General features: G+C 49.5%; 1 protein-coding gene across 2 annotated transcripts in view; it reads right to left on the bottom strand.

Moving 5' to 3' along the window:
- The window catches only part of UBE3B (ubiquitin protein ligase E3B), a 61387-nt gene extending 41980 nt beyond the window's left edge, over positions 1-19407 (bottom strand). Inside the window, exons 1-9 of one of the 2 annotated variants that reach the window (XM_039226646.1) lie at positions 19253-19407; positions 15968-16072; positions 14737-14918; positions 14464-14584; positions 12825-12884; positions 12298-12402; positions 10592-10688; positions 9229-9314; positions 8268-8350 (exon numbers count right to left, since the gene is read on the bottom strand). In XM_039226646.1, the coding sequence (XP_039082577.1) occupies positions 8268-8350; positions 9229-9314; positions 10592-10688; positions 12298-12402; positions 12825-12884; positions 14464-14584; positions 14737-14897 (713 nt within the window). In that variant the 5' untranslated portion in view covers positions 14898-14918; positions 15968-16072; positions 19253-19407. Of the gene's footprint in view, positions 1-1994; positions 2078-2955; positions 3042-4318; positions 4566-8267; positions 8351-9228; positions 9315-10591; positions 10689-12297; positions 12403-12824; positions 12885-14463; positions 14585-14736; positions 14919-15967; positions 16073-19252 lie in introns of those variants that run through there. The other variant, XM_039226573.1, reaches the window with a different exon arrangement.
- Between the last annotated feature and the right edge of the window lie 136 nt (positions 19408-19543).

Genomic DNA, 19543 nt, shown 5'->3' with positions numbered 1-19543 from the left:
TTGTCCAACAGAACTTTCCGTGATAGTGGAGATGCTTCCTCTTTGTGTGGTCCAATAAGGCTGTCACTGCTCAGGCTCATGTGGTCCCAAAGCACTTGAAATGTGGCTAATGGAACTGAGGAACTGAATTCTTCTTTGTTTTTAATTTTATTTTTACTTTTAAAGAGGGGGGTAGAGAGAGAATGTGAGCAGGGGGCAGAAGCAGAGGGGGAGAGAAAACCTTAAGCAGTCTCCATACTTAGCATGGAGCCCAACATGGAGCTCGATCCCATGACTCTGGATCATGATCTGACCAGAAATCAAAAGTCGGATGCTCAACCAACTGGGCCACCCAGATGCCTCAAGGAACTGAATTCTTAATTTTAAGAGACGTCTATTTAAACAACCCCCAGTGGCTAATGGTTAGCGGAAAGCACAGTCTAGACCTGGAGTGACAAAATATGCCTCACAGGCCAAGCTGTGCCCCTTGCCTATTTTTGCAAACACGGTTTTAACAAAGCATGGCCATTCTCATCCATGTGCATATGGTCTATAGGTGCTCCGTGCCATAACAGCAGGGTGGTTGTGATAGACACTGCATGGGCCACAGAAGTGAAACTACGTATTAGCTGGCCCCTTACAGAAAAAGTTTGACGAACCTATATTCTAGACCATGGTTTGCTAAACCAGGAATCCACAGGGAGGGAGTCCGTGTCTACCGACAGACACGCTCCAGCAGTGAAAATGAAGTGAGGGTACTCCACGTTCAGAGGTGTTTGGGCCAACATTGGATTAAACAAGCCTAAAGGTTCTTAGACCTTGGCACTCGTCAAGAGCTTTCTGTGGTCGAGGTGCCCCTGGGGATTACAAGGGGGCAGAGCAGGGAGCTCCACATCGCCGTCTAACCACAACACTCCCCGTGCCCCAAGTTGTTATTATCTCGGGATTAAGATGGTTAAATTATCTTATTAACATCTCCTCTAAGTCTGGGCTCCTCTCAGCGGTTTAAGAATATTCCGGACTCATTAACAAACACAGCTTTGTGCACTGGATGATTCTCAGAACTGCAGGCACAATTTCTGTATGGAAGTATATAGCTCCTTATGAATTTTTTATCTCCAATCTAAGTGACGGCAAACAGTACAATCTCTCTGGGCCTCCAGATTCTGACATTTTATTGTACTTTATTTATTTCTTTATTTTTGAGAAAAACAAACAGAGCATGAGCGGGGGAGGGAGAAAGAGAGCGAGAACGAGAGAGAGCGAGAGAGCGCGCGCGCGAGAGAGAAACAGAGAATCCCAAGCAGGCTCTGCACCATCAGCACAGAGCCCGGAGCAGGGCTCGATCTCACTAACCTGTGAGATCACAACCTGACCTGAAACCAACAGTTGGATGCTGAACCAACAGTCACCCAGGCGCCCCAGATTCTAACATTTTATTTATTTTTTTAATGTTTTATTTATTTCTGAGAGAGAGAGAGAGAGAGAGACAGTGTGACCACGGGAGGGTTAGAGAGACAGGGAGATGCAGAATCTGAGACAGGCTCCAGGCCCTGAGCTGGCTGTCAGCACAGAGCCCTATGTAGGGCCCGAACCCACGAACCACGAGTTCATGGCCTCAGCTGAAGTTGGACGCTTAATCGACAAAACCATCCAGGCACCCCAGATTCTAACATTTTAAACCCGGGCTCACAACACCACTCCCTTTGCCCTCTGCTCTGCCTTTCACCAGGCCTCCAACTCGAGGGGCTCTCTTTATCTTACCAATTAAAAGTTCAAAAGGAAAAATGCTTTGGATTTGGGCCCCTGGCACAATAAAATTCACTTTGAAAAGCTTCTTTCAAATCACGATGCAAAAAATGCAGAGGCACAAACAGAGCTGCCACAGATGCACCCCATCAGTGAAGAGAACAGAACAGGCAAGCCCACACATAACTCGAGGAACAGGAGGAAGGGAAAGCGAGGAGGAAGTTTCCCGAAGCACGCCGGCCCCTCAGCTGCAGTGAGTTACTCACCGAAGCGCGAGAGAAAAGGTCGCTGTTAAAGTGCCTTTGGACAGACAAGGCCGGGGTCTTGCCAGGCCACGGGTTAACAGCATCTGAAAAAGAACATTTTAACTGGTCAGGGGCCAATGCCAACCCACAGTCACTTGTACGTGAAAAAACAGCTGAGAAGTAAAATGAGTGCTTCAGATTAAAAAAAAAACCAACCTTATTTAGAATGTTTTCTAAAAATGGAGAGGAAAGTAAAGGGTTCCTCCTTCATCATACCACTGTCTCTCTAAACACTGTGTTTAAATTTTTAAAATAAGAAACAGCCAAACAAGTTTATAGCCAATAAAAAGACGCCCAGACTTAAAATTTCACATGTATGCTACTCCTATATTCTGGCGTCCAGAAGATTCCTCACAGAGATGTGCTGTCAACAGCACTGCCTTCGGCTGTCAGCCCCCCCCCCCCCCAGCCTAGGGTTTGTGTGAGAAGAGGAAACCCGATCAGGAAGGAGCCCCTCTCAGCACCAGGCAGAAGGAAGGGCTCAATCAATGCTACTTCTAAACTTGAGAATTCCAAAGCGCTTTGAAACTGTGATGAGAGTTCTGGCAATCCCCTGGGGGTGTGAGCTGGCACAATCAGGGGCGGTATGGACACAGCAAGAAAGGGAACTCCAGACCTCACCCAAGAAGGAAGCCAAGGGAACCAAGCCTGAGGCCCCCTTCTCAACTTCAAAGGTCAAATGGCTGGGTTATTCCCATAGCCAAAGATGTAGCACAATGAAGGGACCCCAGTGCCACCGTCCCCCCCAAACACAGATCACAACCGACTCAAGGCGGGGGGGAGGGACAGGATGCTGAGCATTAAACTCCTCCTGCAAAAAGGTTTCTGTGAAGAGGGCACCAGGTGTGCCGAAATCAGCTGTAAACACTCAAGTTCAGGTATTGAAGACGGAGGTCACGTGTTAGGGGACTAGCTCACAAACCTGTAGCACGGGATAGAATCCACGCTGGTTGAGATGTCCCATTATGTTTGCACAGATGTGGTTCATGGCTGGTCGAAGACTCTCCCCTAAATGAAGAAAAGAGTCTGGAAAAAAAGGCTCTGGCCTGACTGTGAACTGTTTATAGCGTACCACCAGCCTGAGGCTTATGGGGTACCCCAGGCGCAAGGCCATACTTTCTGAGGCCTGTCTCCCTACTCCCCTTCAGCTTGGTACCAGAGCACAGGGAGAGGCTGAGCTCCAGAATTCTCTCTCCTGGAAGGTCTGGTTCAATTGTCACCTCTTAGGTGACAGGTCCTATGATTTTCCTTAGCCAGGAGTAACGTCCCTAGCTTCTGAGCACCTGTCACACCTTTCCTAATTCACTCCGAGGGCCTGGCACCTTTTGCTCTCTGTGGCCACCTCCCCCCGCGGGGATAGAAGCACCCTGGAACTCAAGGTCAGAACTCACCAAGCTTTAAATGCCCACCCACCTGCCCCGGCCCCACAGTCCACGCCTTAAAGAATCCCTCTTTTCTGACGAGGAGCCTTTGCACCTACAGTTGCCTGTGTTCTCAAAGTCCCCCCAACTCTCCCTCCAGCTCTTTGCTCAGACATCACTTCTGCAGGAGCCTGAGCCTGCACAGCGAGGCAGGGCCTCCCCGGTCTGCTCAACGTTCTTGTTTCTCTGCAGTCTTTCTTCCAAGCGCTATGTTGTCGTGACATGCGTGTGTTCACATTAAGTCCTTTCTATATTCACATAGAGTCACATGCACGGGACTTCCCTTGAGTGCCCGTCCCTGCCACCGGACTCCAGCTCTGGGAGGGGCGGGCGCACAGCAGTCGTTCGGCACCTGCGGCCCCCAGAGGGCAGCGGCCTTCTGTATCTCCAGTGCCCGCTCAGTGTGAGGCACGGAGGAGGCTGTTTGCCAAACGGAAAGACAAAGCAAACGTACAAAACATGGAAGGCTCAGGACGGCATCCGGGGAAGGAGGGAGCTTCACGATGCAAATCTTACGGACAAAATAGAATTATCTGCTGCCTGATGATTGTGACGCGAATGACAAGGCTTGAGCGAATATTGTCACCTGGAGGCGGATGTGCTATGGGAGTTTTAAAACCTGAGCTCAGAGGGACCACACCTTGAAACATAACTTCAAAGAGAGGTGAGACTGTAACACACAACCCTGAACGTATTCTGGGTGTTACAGTGCTCTCTGACGGAAGCGCCAAGGTCACCAAGGTCACCTTCATCGGTACCTCCCTGGGGCCATGGCGCCAAAATGCTTCTTAAAAAGGCGAAAAGGTCCCCAAGGTCCCTATGCAAATGCTACTTGGGAGAGATTTTGAAGCAGGCGCCACAGACCTTTTCCACGGAGAATCTTCCACGTTGAAGTGTCTGTGAAGGTGACGAGCATGGTGAGGTGCAGCGTGATGAGTTTGGAGTCCTGTAAGATTTCAGGCTGGAAACAACAGAGAGATGAAGCTGAAGGTGTGAGTCCCACGGTGGAGCGGCCACTCACAGCCTGCATGCACGCGCTCAGCCGATAAGCCAGTCGGGACTGGCCCCATTTGTTCCCTTGGGGAAGGACCACGTCGGGAGTTCAGGGACAAGGACACCGGCACACGAACCCTTGAGCATGGAACCCGAGACACCCTTGGGAACAGAGAGGGAGAACTCTTGGAAGGCAAGCTGACTGGCTGTGAGAGTCATTCCCAAGTGCCCTGAGAGAGACGGCTAGAGAGGCAGGGCTCTGGGGACATCTCCATCCCTCGCCTCCCACCTCAGTCAAGCCTGTCCCTGAACCCTCACTCCCCACGTGCGAAGTGAAAATGTCCACTGTTTGCAGCCACTCACACCTCTGCCCACCTTCTCCTAACACACGGGGGGGGGGGGGGGGGGGGGGGGGGACACAGGACCAGAAGGGCCAGTGGCAGCACCTCCCCCGTCTTGCCACTGTGACTAGTTCAAGGTTGAGACCAGGATGCCACTGAGTCTTNGTGACCAGGGGCACGTGCCTTAACCTCTCTGGGCCTGAGCTTCCTCATCTATAAAACCAAGATTAGAGAATGTGGTGAGGAGTCGGTTAATGAGGGTAAAAATCTTAAAACAATCGTGTGGCCCACAAATGTTGGCTATTTGCATCATAGGATTTAGCAATTGCATCCAAACGCATCGCTTACGATTGCACAGACTTTCAGTAGTACATCCCAGTATGACAAAGCCACCAGCTGTTTTGTTTTAAAAGGTCCTGGCCATGTTCGATTACATACAAGTACTCAGAGGGGAAAAAGGACATTATTTAAGGAGAAGGCTGGAGAGCTGCCCAGGCAGAGTGAGTCAACAGGCTCTAACGTACAGAATGAAAAAGTCTAAGGTGATGGAGGCAACCATATTCTTAAAGGAGAAGGAACATGCCGGATTGGCTGGATGTGACCTTCTCGGTGACTCACTCTGAATTACAACACGCTGGGACGGGCGAGGGACGCTGGAACAGAAAGAAGGACTTCTGTCCTCAGGAGACAGAGGAGGTGGCAGTGCAGCTGCCCCGCCCTGGAGCTCAGGCACCTGTGTGTCAACCCTTCCCTGCCCCCGACACGCGGGGAGAGTGGGCGATGCTGCAATGGGCTGCTCCAGAAGGTGACTCAGAGAGAGACGCTGCTGGAAAACCTGTCTGCACCTACGTCTCATGACTCATTAAATACGACTCCTCTCAGTGTCGGAAAGGAAGGTGTAACCGTTTCTGAAGCAGTCTGGTCTACTGCTGTAACTACAGCACTGCTGGCGGACCCGTTCCTTCTCGGAAGGATCTCGCCTCTAGGAATGGGCTGTCCGACGCAGTAGCTATGTGTGGCTCCTAGCCGCTTAAAATGTGGTTAGTTCAGATGCAGATAGGCTTTAAGGGTAAAATACACACCAGGTTTTGAAGACTCAGTATGAAAAGAAATAAATGATTAAGTTAATTTGTTTTAAGGTTTATTATTTATTTTTGAGAGACCGAGTGTGAGGAGGGGAAAGGCAGAGAGAGAGAGGGAGACAGAGAATCTGAAGCAGGCTCCAGGCTCTGAGCTGTCGGCACAGAGCCCAACGCGGGGCTCAAACCCACAAACAGTGAGATCATGACCTGAGCTGAAGTCAGATGCTTAACTGCCTGAGCCAAGTAGGTGCTCAAGTTAATTTTAACTAAATTAAGAATTTAAAAGACTGACTACGTGTGGAAATGGTTTTATTTTGGATATACAGTTTTTAAACAATTTCCCCCTTTTTTTGGACTTTGAAAATGTGGTTCTCATTGCAGAGAAGGCTGCTCTAAACCAGCCTTGTCCAACAGAACTTTCCGTGATAGTGGAGATGCTTCCTCTTTGTGTGGTCCAATAAGGCTGTCACTGCTCAGGCTCATGTGGTCCCAAAGCACTTGAAATGTGGCTAATGGAACTGAGGAACTGAATTCTTCTTTGTTTTTAATTTTATTTTTACTTTTAAAGAGGGGGGTAGAGAGAGAATGTGAGCAGGGGGCAGAAGCAGAGGGGGAGAGAAAACCTTAAGCAGTCTCCATACTTAGCATGGAGCCCAACATGGAGCTCGATCCCATGACTCTGGATCATGATCTGACCAGAAATCAAAAGTCGGATGCTCAACCAACTGGGCCACCCAGATGCCTCAAGGAACTGAATTCTTAATTTTAAGAGACGTCTATTTAAACAACCCCCAGTGGCTAATGGTTAGCGGAAAGCACAGTCTAGACCTGGAGTGACAAAATATGCCTCACAGGCCAAGCTGTGCCCCTTGCCTATTTTTGCAAACACGGTTTTAACAAAGCATGGCCATTCTCATCCATGTGCATATGGTCTATAGGTGCTCCGTGCCATAACAGCAGGGTGGTTGTGATAGACACTGCATGGGCCACAGAAGTGAAACTACGTATTAGCTGGCCCCTTACAGAAAAAGTTTGACGAACCTATATTCTAGACCATGGTTTGCTAAACCAGGAATCCACAGGGAGGGAGTCCGTGTCTACCGACAGACACGCTCCAGCAGTGAAAATGAAGTGAGGGTACTCCACGTTCAGAGGTGTTTGGGCCAACATTGGATTAAACAAGCCTAAAGGTTCTTAGACCTTGGCACTCGTCAAGAGCTTTCTGTGGTCGAGGTGCCCCTGGGGATTACAAGGGGGCAGAGCAGGGAGCTCCACATCGCCGTCTAACCACAACACTCCCCGTGCCCCAAGTTGTTATTATCTCGGGATTAAGATGGTTAAATTATCTTATTAACATCTCCTCTAAGTCTGGGCTCCTCTCAGCGGTTTAAGAATATTCCGGACTCATTAACAAACACAGCTTTGTGCACTGGATGATTCTCAGAACTGCAGGCACAATTTCTGTATGGAAGTATATAGCTCCTTATGAATTTTTTATCTCCAATCTAAGTGACGGCAAACAGTACAATCTCTCTGGGCCTCCAGATTCTGACATTTTATTGTACTTTATTTATTTCTTTATTTTTGAGAAAAACAAACAGAGCATGAGCGGGGGAGGGAGAAAGAGAGCGAGAACGAGAGAGAGCGAGAGAGCGCGCGCGCGAGAGAGAAACAGAGAATCCCAAGCAGGCTCTGCACCATCAGCACAGAGCCCGGAGCAGGGCTCGATCTCACTAACCTGTGAGATCACAACCTGACCTGAAACCAACAGTTGGATGCTGAACCAACAGTCACCCAGGCGCCCCAGATTCTAACATTTTATTTATTTTTTTAATGTTTTATTTATTTCTGAGAGAGAGAGAGAGAGAGAGACAGTGTGACCACGGGAGGGTTAGAGAGACAGGGAGATGCAGAATCTGAGACAGGCTCCAGGCCCTGAGCTGGCTGTCAGCACAGAGCCCTATGTAGGGCCCGAACCCACGAACCACGAGTTCATGGCCTCAGCTGAAGTTGGACGCTTAATCGACAAAACCATCCAGGCACCCCAGATTCTAACATTTTAAACCCGGGCTCACAACACCACTCCCTTTGCCCTCTGCTCTGCCTTTCACCAGGCCTCCAACTCGAGGGGCTCTCTTTATCTTACCAATTAAAAGTTCAAAAGGAAAAATGCTTTGGATTTGGGCCCCTGGCACAATAAAATTCACTTTGAAAAGCTTCTTTCAAATCACGATGCAAAAAATGCAGAGGCACAAACAGAGCTGCCACAGATGCACCCCATCAGTGAAGAGAACAGAACAGGCAAGCCCACACATAACTCGAGGAACAGGAGGAAGGGAAAGCGAGGAGGAAGTTTCCCGAAGCACGCCGGCCCCTCAGCTGCAGTGAGTTACTCACCGAAGCGCGAGAGAAAAGGTCGCTGTTAAAGTGCCTTTGGACAGACAAGGCCGGGGTCTTGCCAGGCCACGGGTTAACAGCATCTGAAAAAGAACATTTTAACTGGTCAGGGGCCAATGCCAACCCACAGTCACTTGTACGTGAAAAAACAGCTGAGAAGTAAAATGAGTGCTTCAGATTAAAAAAAAAACCAACCTTATTTAGAATGTTTTCTAAAAATGGAGAGGAAAGTAAAGGGTTCCTCCTTCATCATACCACTGTCTCTCTAAACACTGTGTTTAAATTTTTAAAATAAGAAACAGCCAAACAAGTTTATAGCCAATAAAAAGACGCCCAGACTTAAAATTTCACATGTATGCTACTCCTATATTCTGGCGTCCAGAAGATTCCTCACAGAGATGTGCTGTCAACAGCACTGCCTTCGGCTGTCAGCCCCCCCCCCCCCCAGCCTAGGGTTTGTGTGAGAAGAGGAAACCCGATCAGGAAGGAGCCCCTCTCAGCACCAGGCAGAAGGAAGGGCTCAATCAATGCTACTTCTAAACTTGAGAATTCCAAAGCGCTTTGAAACTGTGATGAGAGTTCTGGCAATCCCCTGGGGGTGTGAGCTGGCACAATCAGGGGCGGTATGGACACAGCAAGAAAGGGAACTCCAGACCTCACCCAAGAAGGAAGCCAAGGGAACCAAGCCTGAGGCCCCCTTCTCAACTTCAAAGGTCAAATGGCTGGGTTATTCCCATAGCCAAAGATGTAGCACAATGAAGGGACCCCAGTGCCACCGTCCCCCCCAAACACAGATCACAACCGACTCAAGGCGGGGGGGAGGGACAGGATGCTGAGCATTAAACTCCTCCTGCAAAAAGGTTTCTGTGAAGAGGGCACCAGGTGTGCCGAAATCAGCTGTAAACACTCAAGTTCAGGTATTGAAGACGGAGGTCACGTGTTAGGGGACTAGCTCACAAACCTGTAGCACGGGATAGAATCCACGCTGGTTGAGATGTCCCATTATGTTTGCACAGATGTGGTTCATGGCTGGTCGAAGACTCTCCCCTAAATGAAGAAAAGAGTCTGGAAAAAAAGGCTCTGGCCTGACTGTGAACTGTTTATAGCGTACCACCAGCCTGAGGCTTATGGGGTACCCCAGGCGCAAGGCCATACTTTCTGAGGCCTGTCTCCCTACTCCCCTTCAGCTTGGTACCAGAGCACAGGGAGAGGCTGAGCTCCAGAATTCTCTCTCCTGGAAGGTCTGGTTCAATTGTCACCTCTTAGGTGACAGGTCCTATGATTTTCCTTAGCCAGGAGTAACGTCCCTAGCTTCTGAGCACCTGTCACACCTTTCCTAATTCACTCCGAGGGCCTGGCACCTTTTGCTCTCTGTGGCCACCTCCCCCCGCGGGGATAGAAGCACCCTGGAACTCAAGGTCAGAACTCACCAAGCTTTAAATGCCCACCCACCTGCCCCGGCCCCACAGTCCACGCCTTAAAGAATCCCTCTTTTCTGACGAGGAGCCTTTGCACCTACAGTTGCCTGTGTTCTCAAAGTCCCCCCAACTCTCCCTCCAGCTCTTTGCTCAGACATCACTTCTGCAGGAGCCTGAGCCTGCACAGCGAGGCAGGGCCTCCCCGGTCTGCTCAACGTTCTTGTTTCTCTGCAGTCTTTCTTCCAAGCGCTATGTTGTCGTGACATGCGTGTGTTCACATTAAGTCCTTTCTATATTCACATAGAGTCACATGCACGGGACTTCCCTTGAGTGCCCGTCCCTGCCACCGGACTCCAGCTCTGGGAGGGGCGGGCGCACAGCAGTCGTTCGGCACCTGCGGCCCCCAGAGGGCAGCGGCCTTCTGTATCTCCAGTGCCCGCTCAGTGTGAGGCACGGAGGAGGCTGTTTGCCAAACGGAAAGACAAAGCAAACGTACAAAACATGGAAGGCTCAGGACGGCATCCGGGGAAGGAGGGAGCTTCACGATGCAAATCTTACGGACAAAATAGAATTATCTGCTGCCTGATGATTGTGACGCGAATGACAAGGCTTGAGCGAATATTGTCACCTGGAGGCGGATGTGCTATGGGAGTTTTAAAACCTGAGCTCAGAGGGACCACACCTTGAAACATAACTTCAAAGAGAGGTGAGACTGTAACACACAACCCTGAACGTATTCTGGGTGTTACAGTGCTCTCTGACGGAAGCGCCAAGGTCACCAAGGTCACCTTCATCGGTACCTCCCTGGGGCCATGGCGCCAAAATGCTTCTTAAAAAGGCGAAAAGGTCCCCAAGGTCCCTATGCAAATGCTACTTGGGAGAGATTTTGAAGCAGGCGCCACAGACCTTTTCCACGGAGAATCTTCCACGTTGAAGTGTCTGTGAAGGTGACGAGCATGGTGAGGTGCAGCGTGATGAGTTTGGAGTCCTGTAAGATTTCAGGCTGGAAACAACAGAGAGATGAAGCTGAAGGTGTGAGTCCCACGGTGGAGCGGCCACTCACAGCCTGCATGCACGCGCTCAGCCGATAAGCCAGTCGGGACTGGCCCCATTTGTTCCCTTGGGGAAGGACCACGTCGGGAGTTCAGGGACAAGGACACCGGCACACGAACCCTTGAGCATGGAACCCGAGACACCCTTGGGAACAGAGAGGGAGAACTCTTGGAAGGCAAGCTGACTGGCTGTGAGAGTCATTCCCAAGTGCCCTGAGAGAGACGGCTAGAGAGGCAGGGCTCTGGGGACATCTCCATCCCTCGCCTCCCACCTCAGTCAAGCCTGTCCCTGAACCCTCACTCCCCACGTGCGAAGTGAAAATGTCCACTGTTTGCAGCCACTCACACCTCTGCCCACCTTCTCCTAAGGGGGGGGGGGGGGGGGGTGGGGGTGGGGGGACACAGGACCAGAAGGGCCAGTGGCAGCACCTCCCCCGTCTTGCCACTGTGACTAGTTCAAGGTTGAGACCAGGATGCCACTGAGTCTTGAGGAGTCCTCTCTGATTTCTAGACTAGCGGGGGAGGCCTCCCTTCTCCCTTTGGTCAAGATGGAGTGAGGATGTGAGGCTACAACAGCCGGCTACTGCAACTACAACAGGACAGAACAAAGTGATTCCAAAAGGGAGCCAGGAGGAGAGAAGGGAATGAGGGAGAATCCCAGAAGCTCCGGCTCTGGTCATCCCTGGCTGCCATGTTACAGAGAACATTCCATAAAAAGTATTCTTGGAGCGCCTGGGTTGGGTCAGTCGGTTGAGCGTCCAACTTTCGCTCAGCTCACAATCTCCTGGTTCGGTTTGGGAGTTCCAGCCTCATATCGGGCTCTCTGCTGTCGGCGCAGAACCCGCTTCAGATCCTCTGCCCCTCCCCCCCCACAAATAAACATTTAAAAAAACGCTCTTTCTTGCTTGGCTTGTATGTATTATCAGCTGCACTCATGTTGGGTTTCTGCACTTGTTTTTTATTAAAAAAAAATTTTTTTAATGTTTATCTACTTTTGAGAGAGACAGACAGAGCACCAGTGGGGAAGGGGCAGAGGGAGAGAGAGACAGAGAATCCAAAGCAGGCTCTAGGCTCTGAGCTGTCAGCACAGAGCCCAACACGGGGCATAAACTTATGAACCCCAAGATCATGACCTGAGCTGAAGTCAGACACTTAATTAACTGCCTGAGCTACCTAGGTGCCCTGGGTTTCTGGACTTGTAACAAGAAGCCTGACTAGTATAATAATATAAATGATAACTATCCATTAGAGCAAAAAAAAAAAAAAAAAAAAAAAAAAAAAGACAACAGATTCCTAGGCATCAAGACTGTGGTGAGCACAAGCCAATGTTCAAAATGTTATCTGTGGAAGAAATAAGGGCTTGGACTGATAACAGTACCTAGCTTGCTCTCCCCTAGAATAGGGGCTTGGATAATTCTTTACTAGACTGATAAACTTCCAAAGAGATAACCTATGAAGGAATCTTGAGGACTTTCAAAATATACTCTAAAGGCCTCCAAGGAGAGGGAATATGTTTACAATGAAAAGAATATATTTACAGGTGTCTCGTTTTGTTTTTACCTTGAGCTGCTGAAGAAACTCACAGCAATACCAAAGAATGTGCTTGATCTGTTTAATCCACAGGAGGGTGAGATCCTTGGAAAGAGCCAGGGACACATACCACACCTACAAGCAAGACAAAGAAGACTGTAACAGGCAGATACAGGGACCAAATTACCTCTATTCTAGCTACTGGGACGGGACCAGTTCACTGGGCCCAGCGCTGGAGGGGGCAGTGGGGATGCACAGGTGAATAAGCAGTGAGCAGGACTCACTTTAACACTAAACCAGAGATAAAATAGCCTGGTATGGGACTTTGCCATCCTGAGTAAGAGGGCAGAGGAGAACGTAGTCCTTGGGTAATGAAAAGACTAAGAGACCCAGCTGCACTGTGTTCGTGTTTCCAAGTCATTACTTGAAGGCACATGTGTGTGCACATGTATGCAAACTCCTACCTAACAAAGTCGTAACATCTAACAGGAGCTTCCAGAACCAAAGAAGTTGGCCTAAGAGCCTGTGGGAGACCTCCCGGCCCCCGTCTTGCTTACCTTGGGTTCGTTCTCAGCATCCATGCTGCTCAGGATGCAGCGACACAACTTCTCAAATCTCTGCAAAGAGACAGGGGAGGGGAGTATGTCACATGTTTCCGCAAGCCCCAGTGAACTGGGGAAGCAGCAAGCGTCCCGCAGGCCCCTGCGCATGGAGGCACTCACGTAGGCCAGGTGACTCGCGTGCATGCTCACACTCAGCTCCCCCTTACAGAGGTAGGAACTGCAGGTCAGACTGGCGACCCGCAGGCTGGGTGAGCCCTACACATGCGTCTCTGCCCGGGGCTCCTTTGGGAAAAACACAATCCACCTGGCCATCCGGGCCTGCGCTCCTGCGGGCCAGCAGCTGTCCCCTGGGTCACGCTCTCCCGGTGGCCACTCTGTAAGCACCACAGACACGGACTTTCCCCCCACAACCTGTCACACTGTCACTTACAACTCGAAATGCAAAAGGAAGGAAAGTGGAAACTGGGAAGCAAGTTACGCTGTCTATACCAGGCCTGGACCCACCCTCCAAAGCACCTCGGCCCTGGGCAGCCACCTCCACCGTCTGCAGGGTGGGGACTGCAGTCTCCTCTGTCAACAGGGGTCACCTCACGGCACCTGCCTGTGTAGTCCTCCTCTCTCTGGGCTACGTGTTCCCCAGGCTTAGAGACCCTGCCCATGTCATTCCTTCTGGGGCCCCACTGCCTAGAAGAGGGTCTGGCACAAGCGCCCAGCCCCTGGGAGCACAGAGGCCCTCCTTGACAGGATCATCAGGACTATCACAGACGACTTGCTACTTCCTGGATCTGTTTCTAGGTGGATCATTCTAGTCCCAAAAGTGCAACCTGCCTGTTTGGTTTGGCTTACGGGATTTAAAAGAAATTGCAAATTAGCTACCAAGTTTTATACCTTTTACAAAACGAAGCACAAGGATCTCCAGCACCTCTTTTCAGAAACCACAGTGGCAGTCCGCTGCTGGCTGGAGCCCAGGGGTGGCTGACCCCCTAGCGTGGCCATGCCACACACCCCGTCTCTCCCTGTACTGCCCTCAGCATCCCCATCACCACCGCCTCCTGTCAGCTACTGCTTACTAAGATTTCTCTCTTTTAACGTTTATTTATTTTTGAGAGGGAGGGAGGGGGAGAGAGAGAGAGAGCGCGCGCGCGCAAGAGAGCTTGAGCAGGGGAGGGGTAGAGAGAAAGGGAGATACAGAATCTGAAGCAGGCTCCAGGCTCTGAGCTAGCTGTCACCACAGAGCCCAACATGGGGCTCGAACCCATGAACTATGGGATCATGACCTGAGCCGAAATCGGACACTTAACCGACTAAGCCACCCAGGTGCTCCTGGTTATTATCATTTCTTGTTATGTTTTCTCCCGTAAGTGGCTTCTTCCGCTCAGTTGCCCAAGCTGCCTCACTCCCATCTGCATCTGAGTCGGGAGTGCTTGTCAAGGTCAATGTAAAAAGAATCGTGATGATTCTCAGAAGATATAATCCCCACAAAACACGTCCCGAGAACAGAAAGGGCAGGATGTGGCGGTAACAGAATCTATCCGGTAGAGTGGTTTTAAGGATCAAATGAATCAGTATTCGCAAACTACTTTCAAAAGACCTGGCAGATGGGCAAGCACAGTGTTTGCTATTATTATCTTACCTCATTATCCTCTGTAATTCTAAACACGAACAGCAGTTTCCTGGCAATCTTAAAAACACAAAGTGCGCTTCTTTTACTGGACTCCACATCATCTGCTTTAAAAAACTCATCGATCTCTCTCCTGGAGGGGGAAGGGGACGGGGGAAAAGACATTTTACATCAGGAGCTCAGAGCAGCTGGAAGGCTTTTCGAGAACGGTAGGCGAGAACGCCGTCTTCTCTTGCTAGGACTTGGTAGCAGGGGACAACGCGCTGAGGAGCTCATGGCACCCACCGGGTCTCTCTCTTCAGTCGCCTCCGACAAAGGAAACTCCGGACGTGGGCCTGGATCTCGATGGCTGCCCGCTCCCGCTCTCTCTGCACCAGCCTCTCCTCCCGGGCCTGCCGGGCTCTGTCGATGAACCACGCTCTCGAGGTCTGAGAAACGGTGAACATGTTTGCAAACCGGCACCAACCCTGCAAGGAAAATGGCGAGCGGCTGATATGGATCATTCAGGAAGAGCACACACAGGAAGGGGCTCACAAGCCAAGGGTTGGCAGCAGCTGAGCTACTCAGGACCCCTGGGTTCCCTCCAAAAGGGCTAAGAGCTCTCCTGGCACGAGTCCCAACTTCCTACCTAGCGGCTCTGTTCAGGCCCCTCATCTAGACCAGTGATGCTTTTTCCTGTATTAAATAATGACTTCTTCTTAAGAGAAAGGCCACAGTATCTGCCATTGCATGTGGGCTCTCAAGTTCATCCATTAAACTCTAATTCAAACCAGGCAGGCTCTAGGTCAAAGGTTCCTAGGTATTTGAATTTTCTAGATCAGTCTAACGCTGAACAGTCAAATTTACTTTGCCAAGTACAGACTTGAAGGAAAAAAAAATTGAACATTAACCATCACCATTATTTCATTGATCTGTTCATTCAACAAATATTTACTGATACCTATTTTGTGTCCGGCACAAAGGAAGCCTTTCTTTTTTGTTTTTGGAAAAAGGGCCATTACACGTTTATCCAAATAACCAGTAACTGTCTTTTCCCAAACACGTGGCTTTGGCTATCAGCCCAGACACACAACATGGGGCCACGGAGCCTCCCACGCTGAGATGATTTTTTTGGATGCTTGCAAACTTTGTCATCCTATCCCTAATATATAAGTGGCCCAGCTGACAAAATTATTGAAACAGATCACTCAGAAATCCAGACTCCTGGAAAACCATCCCTTTGCTGTGTTACCTCCCTCAACACAGTGCCCACACGAAAAGATCTTCGAGAATAAAAAGCTCATTCGAGGCTCTGTCCACGTCAACATACTGAGGGGCCTCTGTGGTCCCTTTTCAACACGGGAGTCACGTCTGTTCAGCAACATGTGGGTCTCTCACCAGTAATCGTCAAAACAAATAAACAAAGCCCTCCTGGCTTTGGCCAGGGCACAGGAGGGAGGGCAAGAAGGCAGGGGAGGAAAAGGTAGCAGTCTTCTCAATCACCTGTCTCTGCCCAGCGGAAGCCTGAATAGCTCACCTGAGGACCTGCCTGTGACACAGAAATGCCAGGGAATCATTAGTGATGTTGCATAGGACTTGCTATGCCGAGGGCAGCATTTGGCTTCCGAGGAGATGGTCTTTCCTGGCAGAAGCAGAAGGAAAAATAAAAAATCCAGATCCAGGGTTAAGTTTTACAGGCAGGGCATCTTATATCTTCTGCACTGAATAAAAGTAATAAAAGGTGCCTCTGGTTTAGAACACTAGTATTCTCATTTTTACTTAACGTCTGATTTAATTTTTTTTTTAACGTTTATTCGTTTTTGAGAGAGAACACGAGCAGGGGAGGAGCAGAGAGAGGGAGAGACACAGAATTGGAAGCAGACTCCAGGCTCTGAGCTGTCAGCACAGAGCCTGAGGCAGGGCTTGAACCCACAAACTGTGAGATCGTGACCTGAACCGAAGTCAGAAGTCGGACGCTCAACCGACAGAGCCACCCAGGTACCCCTTAATGTCTCATTTAACGGTTATACTGTACCTCCCCAGGCCTCCAATTTTAAGGGAAGAGACTGAAAACAATCCCAAAGAAGCTGAATTGAAGCTGTACATGCTTTATGACACTAAGCTTGAACAGAGAGGAATGGAGTGTTAAGAAGCTGCTGAAAATTATGTGTGGCATTTTTTAATGCAAATGAAAAGCATTTACACCTGAGAAATGAAAAACAATATGTAGAGAATGGTTGTTTGGAGGAGGAGGAACGATGGGAAGTTCTGCTTCCTGAACTAGTTTCCCAAACTCTCTGCGGACAGCATGCAGTGATGCCGTGCGGCACTGGGAGAGGCATGCAGGCTTTGGAGTCGTGCTGCCGGGGCTGCTTACTCTGCCGTGCACCTACCATAAGGAGACGTCTCAGACCCTTTCTGCCTTCATTGGCCAGCTGGCTGGGGCTAAAGAGGACTTAATGAGACAATGTACATCAAATACCTATCAAGGTAACTGACAGATTACACGCTAAGTCTACTTGATGTATTCTTCGTAGAGATGCAAATTTTTTCCTTAAATTTTGTGGTAGGGGCTCTCATCTGTCTAGGCGCTGAGGGCCCTTACGTTCTCCCCCCCCCCCCGCCCATTACATTTTGTCCTATCCCTGGGTGCGCTAAGATTCATGAGTCCTGTCACTTGGGCTATGGCTCTGTTTAGATTGGTTAACGGCTTCAAGCTCCAGAGAGCTGCAGAAGATAGGGCCCAAGCCCTGAGCACAATGGTATGATTCTTCCTTAACAGGCAGAGAGTTTCTCATTTGGGGGTGGATGGGGGGAGGAGGGGTTGGGTGAAAAGGGGGAGCCTCTTTTCAAAGGAAAAATAGGAGATTGCATATGCAAACTGACAAAGTACCTGAAAGACTCTCTCAAAACTTTCACTTCTCCCAAGTGGCCTTGTAGGATAAGATCTCTTCCTAGAGATTACCATCCCCTCAGCAATGCTATATGCTGGTTTTGTTTACACCATATAAAATAGGCTGTACTTGGCAGTTTTTCTAACTCCTTCTTATTCGCCTCTTCTATCTGCCTAAAATCTATCAGTTTATCAATCCAAACACATTCTGAAGTCTTTTAAGTGTGTAACCAAAGTAACTGTAAGGAAAGATTACACAAACTTTTGACTTAATCAAAGAAAGAAAAGGCTGTGTGTCGTAGAAAAAGCCTTGAATCATACAGAGCAACCCTGGTTCTTTTTAATTCTCAGTCGACCTCATTTGGCCAAATTACTTATCCTCTCTAGACCTCAGATTCTTTATGTAAAGTGAGGATCATAATACCTACCTCCTAGGGGTGCTATAAGAATTAACTGAAATATTTACACTTCTTGTATCCCAATTTAGTCATCAGGACGCTGCGATTGGGATTAAGTGGGAAAATATTAACAAGGAGTATCTGAAAGCAGATAGCTTGTAACTGGGCTTTACTGTATCATCCAGACTTACAACGATAACAACAAAATCCAAAACACACTTAGAATCCAGTTGGGGAAACAATGATATAGGTGGAAAAATTAGAAACCCAAGAAGTTAGTTTACTCTAGAACACCAAGATTACTTATAAAGCAAAAAGGAAAACAAGTTAAGTACCCACTGTGTGTCATGTCCCTTCTATATGAGAACAGCAACCCTGTGAGATCACTTGGTATCTCCCACAGTCTGCCTCAGACTGCCAGTGAAGGGCAGAGCCAGAATGTTAATACTAATTGACAGGACTCAGACTCTACTTCTATATTCCCATGACTTCTGCTGAAAATCAGTCTTCCCTGGATGAGATCAATTTCATGGAGAATTACGAAAGAGTCCAGAGGGTACCATCCAAAGGTGAAGGGCCATAAATACCAGCTGCTGCCTGAGCCCAGCAGGCTTTTCCCCTATGGTGGGAACAGCTGGGCAGGCAGGTGTAATGACCACCACCATCTGATACAATCGGATCATGTATCAGAGATGTACCAGGTATTTGTCAATTCTGTCTTCTCAACAGCCCTACAAGGTCTCAAATGGTCCTATTTTTAAAGAACAGGCAATAGGACTTAGTCTATTAATAAGAACAGCTATCGTTTATTAAAGGCTACTGCCAATCTAGATGTGTGTTATCACCAGCGTCGCCTTCACACAGAGAAAATGAAACATAGAGGGGACAGGACTTGTGAGAGGTCACTAAGCTCCTGAATTTGAAGCCACTTCTAACTCCAAAGCAATTATTTAAGTGAAACGCACAAGACCCAGAGACTCCCCAGCTCATGAACAGGGGGGAAAAAAAGCTGAGCATGCAAGGCTGCCCATAAGGCTAAGTTAGAGTCAAATTACGACCAAATTTTCTTTATTGAAGTCAATAACTCCAGCTGCCTCTACTGAGAGAGCAGAGTATCAGGTACCCAAACTTGTATTACACAGCTCCCTCTGTGAAACGAGCCAATGACTCCATTTTACAGAGGAACAAACCGAGGCTCGGAGAGGTGAAGGAACTCACCCAAGGTCACACAGCGAGTGACTAGGATTCGAACTTTGCTTTGGGGGACTCCTGAGGCCCAGCATCTTTCCTCGGCATCAACAATAACAAATCTTTTTCACCCAGCATTAGTCTGTCTATAAAGGCCTATCGCCCCAGAGCTGAAAAGGGGTGCAAACGGCTACGGAGAACCACCCCCCCGCCCCGAGCACGAAAGCCAGCCCCCAGCACCCGCCCTGCGACTTGGGGAGGCAGGGACCCGGCCAAAGGACCGGCTCCTTCAAAGTTCCCCCCAACACCCGGAAACACACAAAACCCTGCTCCCAGTCGCTACCCGCAGGCCGTAGACCTTTATCCGCTCGAGGCCCCCGCGCTCCGGGTCGGGGCCGAAGCTATCGCCGCCTCAGCCCAACACCCCCGAGCTCTGCCAGACCCGGGGCAGCGTCCGGAGCCCGACTGCCATCTTGCCCCGGGGTGTCCGCGCTCAGAGCTCCGCTGGGATCCGACACTCCGGTTCCAGGAAACTACAGTTCCGCAGAGCTTCTTTACACGGCAAGAACAACCTCCCTCCGTCTTGCCCTCCTTTCTGGAAGCTGAAAAAAATAAAGCGGACCATTCAAGATCG

The sequence above is a fragment of the Hyaena hyaena genome, unplaced genomic scaffold (genome assembly GCF_003009895.1).
Source record: "Hyaena hyaena isolate Hyena2069 unplaced genomic scaffold, ASM300989v1 scaffold_0, whole genome shotgun sequence".
Taxonomy (NCBI): Eukaryota; Metazoa; Chordata; class Mammalia; order Carnivora; family Hyaenidae; genus Hyaena; species Hyaena hyaena.
Note: the sequence above shows the minus strand (reverse complement) of the source record. Positions and strands in the feature narration are given on the sequence as shown.